Source organism: Melanotaenia boesemani, chromosome 3 (genome assembly GCF_017639745.1).
Source record: "Melanotaenia boesemani isolate fMelBoe1 chromosome 3, fMelBoe1.pri, whole genome shotgun sequence".
Classification (NCBI taxonomy): domain Eukaryota; kingdom Metazoa; phylum Chordata; class Actinopteri; order Atheriniformes; family Melanotaeniidae; genus Melanotaenia; species Melanotaenia boesemani.
Window position 1 is genome coordinate 34,667,475 of NC_055684.1, and position 8,174 is coordinate 34,675,648.

At 39.5% G+C, this 8,174-nt stretch overlaps 1 protein-coding gene across 1 annotated transcript; it reads right to left on the bottom strand.

Annotated features, from left to right (window-relative positions):
• msx1a (muscle segment homeobox 1a) lies at positions 1-1,970 on the bottom strand. The gene is made up of 2 exons (XM_041978898.1): positions 1,465-1,970; positions 1-1,256 (listed from the first exon to the last, which is right to left on the bottom strand). Exons 1-2 carry the CDS (start codon positions 1,889-1,891, stop codon positions 838-840), a joined length of 846 nt encoding a protein of 281 aa, XP_041834832.1. The 5' UTR covers positions 1,892-1,970; the 3' UTR covers positions 1-837.
• Positions 1,971-8,174: the final 6,204 nt, after the last annotated feature.

An 8,174-nucleotide genomic window follows, 5' to 3' on the forward strand; every position in this document is an offset into this window, starting at 1 on the left:
TGAAAAAGAATAAAACAATTTATTGTTAAGTTATGTCACAAATATATTCATAATATAAATGAGGATATTTTTCAAATATACATTATTTTACAGTACACATTTCCCTTCCGAAGGGAATCAATCCGACAACAGACACTGCTGTTATAAAAACAAATGCTGTATTTCTCTAAATTCACAGAGGACACACTTAAAATTGGGTTTAATAACCCACAATGGTTGTGCATTGATATGAATGCCAAAAAGAAAAAGGGGGAAAAAAGAGAGAGTGTGTGTGGATTCTGTATTATGACAGCGGCCCATCGATGCCCTTAAAATCTAACCTAGACATTTGTTGTTGCAATGTCTCTTAAATGAGTCCTGTTACTTTCACCTGCAGTCAGCCGTAAAGAAGTGGGCAGTCTGGGACACACTGTTTACAGTCAACACTTCACTCTTCATTCATGATATATCAATGCGCTACAAGTTGCTCCTCCGCACCGCAAAAATGTCCATCTTAGAGTCATTTAGTCTCACTATCTTCATATTTCTCTAAAGTAAGACTATTTATTTAGGTTCCATATTTAAGACTTTAGATTAAATGACTAACAAAACTGGATTATTTTTGCAGTGTGTGAACTTACTGGCGAGGTCAAGAGAAGTGGATAAACTTCAAGGTCCTCAGAAGGGGATCGATTAGGAGTCCTTGGCCCCCTGACCAGATGTGACACTGAGCTCCCCTCTGGGATGCTTCTTTAGTTAAGTGTCAATTCACCAGTTCAAAGGGTCCGTCCTCTGACGGAGCCTTCACAGAATAGTCCTTGTGCCCCACTGTGCGCGACCCCTCATCCTGCGTCTCTGTCAAGCGAGGTGGTACATACTGTATCCCATGTGAGCGGCGTACAGTCCCACCGGAGACACCGGCAGTGAGTGCCTCTGGAATGGGTGCGACCCCGCATAGGACGCGGGGACGTGCGCACCGAGAGGAAATGAAATCCCGAAGGCTGGAGGCAGCATTGGCTTGGCTGCCATTTTCAGTTTTTCAAGCTCTGCCTCCTGCAGACGCTTGGCTTTGGCTCTTCTGTTCTGAAACCAGATTTTAACCTGGGTCTCCGTTAAGTTGAGGGAGCTAGAGAACTCTGCGCGCTCGGCAATGGAAAGGTACTGTTTCTGGCGGAACTTCCTCTCCAGGGCGAGGAGCTGGGACGTCGTGAAGGGGGTTCGGGGCTTTCTGTTCGTCTTGTGTTTACGCAGGGGGCAGGCGGGAGGACTCAACCGTCCTGTAGGAAGAGAAAACGCTTTATTTTAAAACCCTGCTTTCGTTTGTAAAGGGCAAAAAATGAGAGAGAGAGAAAAAAAAACACATCACAATATAAAACAGAACCCTCAACAAAAAACAACTTCCAGTAGCTATTCCAGGTTCGAATATTATTACATGTTAATCTTAAAATGTGTGTAAGTTGAGTAAATATAAACTTCATGACTTACTTGGAGGTGTGGGAGAAAAACGTGGGCTCTGTATCCACGAATTTCTCTCTTTACTATCTGGACTCTCGGGTTTAATCAGCACGTCCTCTGACATATTCATGATCTCGCCCACTGAAAACGACGAGCTCATGGGCAAAGCAGGAACCGAAGTATCCAGACCACCAAAAGAACCGATCCGTGTCCCCTTTCCCAGCACTTGGGACGTCCCCGCAGAGGCATCCGGAGACGGCACTTCTCTGCTGGGCTTCTTATCAGCCATCAGCGCTTCGACGCTAAAGGGCAGAATAGCGACTTTGGGCTTGCTGGTCTCATCTGTGGGACTTAAACTGGTCTGCATTTCCCCTCTGTTGACAAGAACCGAACGGGGAGAGAGATCTTCAGTTTTCAAAGCAGCAGTCAAAGCTGACATGACGGTCGATGGGGCCATACAGGTCCGAATGGCACTGTTAAAACGATTGGTTAACTCTGACGGGAACCGTGGGAAGAGTTGCTGCGCTAAGGTGACGGTATCCTCATGTTTATGTGTCTAAATTGAAGCGCACGGCTGTAATAAGGCAGACGTAGCGAGGGAGGCGGCCAATCAGGGGGTAAAGGGGCTGGACCTTATGAGGCGGAAAAAAATCAGAGTGGGAAGTTTAACAATAGTTGCATTTTATAACAACCAACCAAACATAAATAAAAAAGAAAAGCTACTAATCAGTTAAATCAAGAATAAACTCCAAAATTATGCAAATGAGAATGGAATTATCATCGTTGAAAAAAAACTTTATGGTCTCAAAACTTTGACAAGATCGACTCAAATGACTTTGGCAAGTGCGTCGTGCACTTTACTGCTCCTCCTTAAGTGACGGACCTCTCGTAGCGCCTGCTTATTGATAGCTGCAGGGCTCTAATTAGATTGAAACACACAGGCCATCGCAGTTATTTAGGGGCAATTATCAGGCTTGGAGGGAGGGATCACTAGGATTTTTCCTTTTTGACTGCATCCATTAAAGTTAAGAATTATGTGGAATCGGCGCAAAGGGGGAGGAAACAGCGAGCCAAGGGGGGATTTACTGTCGTTGATTTACCTGTTTAGCGCTCCTGCTACCTTTCTTTATCTCGTCTCTATAAAGATTTTTTTTATGTTGTCGGATAGAAAACACCTCAATCTTAATGGATTCACGCACAAAATCTGGTTTTATGAATAATACACTCATCCAATAACAGTTTGCGTAAAGACATGGCCTTTGCACTTTACAGCATTTCTCAGGATAGCGTCTGCATTGCTAATTGCCAAGTATAAACAATCTGTCACGATTTGTCAGTCTCCTTAATGGGCAGACAAGTTATGTTGTTTTTAGGCGCCAGTAGCGGCCCGGATCAAAGGGATCCACTTTAAGGAGACTATTGAAAAAGTTTAACCCGCACGGAAGGCGCAGTACCGCCTCCTTCTCTATCCGCCCTAGCCTTGGGACACTGAGGCATTCAAACTGAAAAATTAGCTCTTTTTTCAGCTGATCGCACGCTATTTTCATCTATTCAAATGAGCGCCATAGTCGTGTAATAGTAGGCTCCTCGGAAGAAAAGGTCAGCGCCCACCGGTTTCTCCGAGTCTCTCACTGAAAAGGATTCCTCGGAGCAAGTGTTTCCCAAGAAACACATCAGACACCGCCGATGTTTAACTGAGCAGAGCTGCTGTTATGACTCAGTGCAGAAATATATTGGCTGTTAAATACAGTTCTGTCTACTTTAGGAATGAAAATCATAAAGTTCCTCTCCAGACGACTACCTCACTTTTGGACACCAGTTCCTCATAAAGTCTGAACTTGTTTCGGTTTGTTCAAATATTAAATGGCCTCCGTGGCGTGATTAACATTCAAGGTGACACAATGATTTGCCTAGGAGGCGGTCAGCCAACTTGGTTTGCATTTAACGATAAAGATAACCCGATAAGGTGAATTATTTGCTATGTGCTAAGGCTGGTAAAGACAAATATTTTATAAGAGGGGTCAACAAAATTGGCTAAACGGATTTTAAAAACAATTATTTGAACGAGAAAGAAATCAACATTTTTCTATCCATCCCCTGACACCTTTCCCGCATCTGCAGGTGTTCACTTGCTTGCTTTTTAAGTCAGATAACCAGGTCTCATCCAGTCCAAAAAAACAAAAAAAACAAACAAACAAACAAACAAACAAAAATTAACACCGGTCTGCATTCATTACGTCCTCAGCTGCACATCCTGTGGTTACAAGCCACGGATGCTCTGTGCTCTGCTGCGTTTGGAAACACTTAAAACCTCAAATAGAGCGAGTGGCATTGCGCTCCAAGTGCTTTGAAGTCATCGGAATCCCAGACTTCCGTCTGAAGTCTCCTCTGCTTGGGGGCTCAAACACCTAAACGCATCCTTACATCAGCTCGTTACACGAGCGATGTCCAGTCTTTTAGACGCTGGCCAAGTCCAAAACTCTGATTTACGCACAACCTTCTGAAACTGTCCTCCGGTGTAATTAATAACAAAACTTTCAACTGACTGTGCGCTTTAATTGTTTGCAGTTTTGCTTTTCTTGTGGACAGGGGGACAGCGGTGAAGGAAACAACAATAAATTCATGGTAATTAGAATCCCAAACACTCGCCTTTAAAAAGAGTGATATGTCATGGAGAAGACGATTACCATACCGCTTTATTTAAATCCTCAGGCAACAAATGAGGGCTGGGTTGAGTTACAAAAAAACTGCAAGGCCTTTCGTGCCTTTATTTAACTTCATAAACTTTGATTCGCAGTCAGGAGGCAGGGTCTCCCGACAAAGCACCATTGTAGCTTCCTCTGAAAGTTGTCTTAGCCCTTTTCATGCGAGCTTTGTCAATTTAGACAGTAAAGGCATAAAAGACTGAAATTATGTCAAAGGCATTTTGAAGCTAAATATTTGCCCTTGGTCCATGTCAGCAACTTTCGACTGCGGGATAAATGTAAGTATAAACTCCTAAATCTTTAATTTAATGAAAAGTTCGTCCCTGATAAGCTTTGTCAGCAGAAATAATGTCAGTAAAATGATCCAGTTTCGTGACCTCTGAAGAGAAATCATGTCTGCGTCGTGTTTGTGGTTTCTGAGTAAATTTAATCGTGATGCATAGAGAGATGAAAGAAGCAGCCGTCCTGCCCAAGGTCTCCATAATTATACATAATATATCCTGTTTCAAAGCAATTAGCGCAATCAGGCGGATCGAGGCACTTTGCTGCCACTAAGTAACAATGCCTCTCGGCAATTTAAGCTTCAGGACGCCATTCACGAACTGCACAGAGGTTCAGTCGGTTTGGCAGGTGTACCTGTGCGTTCACAAGCCGCCACCTCGTTTTCTGAAGTATTTCTCGTGATTAATATTAACTCTTGTGAATTAAAAAAAAAATCTTGTTCAACCCCATCAGATGAAACTTAGAGGCTGTATTTTATTTTTTGTCATTAAACTGTCACAAAAGCTATAAAATTGATAAATGATTAATAAAGCAGGGTTTAGAAAATTATATAGGCCTGATCTCAAATCTTACAAAGATATATGAGTGATTCAAGATTTAACTTGTTAAATTTAAACTAAAAAAAGAAAAATTTAATTCAATATTCGTAATTCTATCTGACAATTCATATCATTTAGCTTAAACTTTATGTGGTTTTATTGGACATGCAGCCTTGTGAAAATCAGGGTGACAACAAAAGCTATTTACAACATAATTATATGTCATTTAAATTTCTATTTAGTAGTTTGTTTTTTTCTGGGAATCACCAGGAGTGTAGTGTAACGCAGTCCAATGTTTAGTCTCGATAAACAGCAGGAAAGCAGCAACGCAGAGAAAAGGAGTCCAAATGTGATAGTTTGCCCGCGTGCGATGATGATAAATGCCTCTGAAGCGTTGACGATTAAACGACTTTATGCGGCTTGGTCAAGAAGAAACAGATTTTTTCGAAGTATTAAGTCTCTAAGTCAGCACCGCTTACTAAATTTTATTCCTCATTCATCTCCCTCACCTTTCCCGAGCTGACAGGCTGGATGAATGCGTCCCCGCGGTGATGGGGGGATGATAAAATCCCTCTTGCGGTTCAGAGAGAAAAAAAGAAAGAAAAAAAACCTTCGGCTTGGCTGTCGCCAAACTAGCGGGGGGTGTATTGTTAGAGGAGAGTCTCTGAAAAGAAATATGCGCGTGGCATTGCCACAAAATCAGGATGTATGGCGATTTAAGATAGTCTGCATGAAAATGTGATATCCAGGTACCCAAATGCCTTTGATGTGATGCAGATGGAAGTAGGAAAATTATTTAATGCGCCCCGCACCTCTTTATTATTATTATTATTATTATTATTTTCTTTTCCCCAGTTTGACTAAAAGAAAAAGGCATGTTTGGGTTGGTGCTTCATATTTTAGACATATCAGTTTGCAAAACTCCGGTGCTCTGCTCTGATTGGCTCAACAGTTGTGTTAAAACCTCAGCAGCCTACCCAATAAACACAGCAGTGACCGCATCACCGCCTGTTTAAATATTAATGCGCTAATTAAGAATCACGACGGCACTGAGTTGCTGTTATTCAAGAACAGTAGAGCTGCATTCAAAGTAGCCCAGTAAACCTAGCAGCTAGACTCATGATTAAACCCAGTAAGTAAGCCAGCTAACGCGTTTTTTAATACGAAATAGACCTACAGACACGTGAGTCATAATTTTGGTCTCAACTATCCACCATGATCCGTGCCTGACTCGATACGGCTGGTTTCCTAAAAGAAATGTCGTCATTAATTAATATTAGGTTGATGTGATGTGGGTCAATGCCATTCTTAAAGTATTGTGCTTGTTTAGTTGCATGTTTTAAATTGTGTTTAAAAACTTACAAACTTTTTTGTCAGTTTAATAAAACCTTTTTTGCAGACATTAGGGATAGGCCACATGCTTAATATTTGATATTTATTTGAAAAATAGCTTAGGACAATATTTTTATTATTATTAATATTAATAATATTAACATTATTATTATTATCATTATTATTATTATTATTATTAATATTAATAATATTAACATTGTTATTATTATTATTATTATTATTATTATTATTGTTAATAATAATAATAATAATAATAAATTGTGATTTATGTTATATCTAAAACATCTTAATTCAGTTAGAGTTTAAGAATCGAAAACATGTCAGAAAGGATGTTTTTGTTACGTTTTCGAAAACTTGTCCTTTCCTCATTCATTCTTCTGCATACACTCATCACACACACACACACACGCACGCACACACACACACACACACACACACACACACACACACACACGCACGCACACACACACACACACACACTCATATTCGCGCGCCTTCAGCCTGATACGATCAGCATCCGTCACACTGTGACCTCTGCATGACTTTAAAATCAAAATCATTTGATTGAGTGAGCGCGCGGTATCACTTACTGAGCATGCTCCTCACTGCTCTGAAAAATTTAGATAAAACCGCAAGTGGCTTTTTAAATTTACAACATTTCATCGTTCAGCCAAAAGACATCTCAATTACCCCGAGGTGGCCTATTGGCGTGAAATTGTATTATCATCCCTTTATTTCTTTCACGTCATTAAACAACGAGCACGCTGAAATCATTTGCAAATCACTGGTCTGGCTAATATGATATCTGAAAGAACTGATTAACTAATGGCAAATCATGGGATTTATTTAGATAAGTCCATCATTTAGAGCTTTCAAACGCCGAGTGCCCTTGTTGATTAGAAACTGAATGAAATGCTTAATAAGCGCATAACAAGCAATGGTTTCAGCAACAAATCATTTCAATAATCGGTCATTAAAAAGATGCTTGATGAGTAAATTAAGTGAATCATCGAAGCGCTGTCAGCAAGCTCAAAACAAATTGTAGGACTAATGAAAACACAATATCATGCAGTCTTATTTTAAAATAGAAACAGTTTTAATCACCTCTTTAGATTCTTATAATAAAAATAGCCCAATATTTATATTAATTTATTCATGTATCTTTGGCTAATACTGTTTGCAATAAAGTAAGTATAATAATAATAATAATAATAATAATAATAATAATAATAATAATAATAATAATAATAATAATAATAATAATAATAAAACGATTAAATATAATAATATACCTGCACAATTACAAAGAAATAAAATCTGTTATGCAAAAAATAACCTACTTTACTCCCTTAATTATATTATTTGGTATTCGGAATTATATAAAACACAATGAACATTATAAATAAATAAGTTTTTAGTTCTGAACATTTTCAATAGATACCTTTTCTTTTGAAGAATTCAATTATTTTCCATATTCAGCCAAATATAAGCAAAAATCACAGCTGGGTTGTTTCAAAAATTAATTCTGTGGTTACACAGATAAAAAAGAGGTTTTCAAATGTAATCACAAGGAACTATATAATGTTGTGTTGGTTTAACCATATTAAAATATCATTATAAAACCTCTGCCTTGCCCTTCCAGTGACACCATGTATGTAAACTTCACAAAAACCTTAAGGTCATCATTTTGAGCTGTTCCCTCTTGCTTTGTGGATCTGGCCAAAGAAAAGCAAACCAAAAAACGGGAAAAGAAGGAAAAAAAAGAAAGGTGGGGTGGAATTGGGGCTTTGTCTGAGAAGTTGTAGAGGGCAAGCTGCTCTGTGCCCTGTCCTTCAGATCACTGCATAGCAGACTTGGCTCC

Bases quoted from the DNA above. Each gene is read 5' to 3' on its own strand.
- msx1a (XM_041978898.1), bottom strand. From the start codon at position 1,891: ATGGCCCCATCGACCGTCATGTCAGCTTTGACTGCTGCTTTGAAAACT. The intron at 1,257-1,464 runs GTAAGTCATGAA...CTCTTCCTACAG, and splicing joins TTTTTCTCCCACACCTCCAA to GACGGTTGAGTCCTCCCGCC.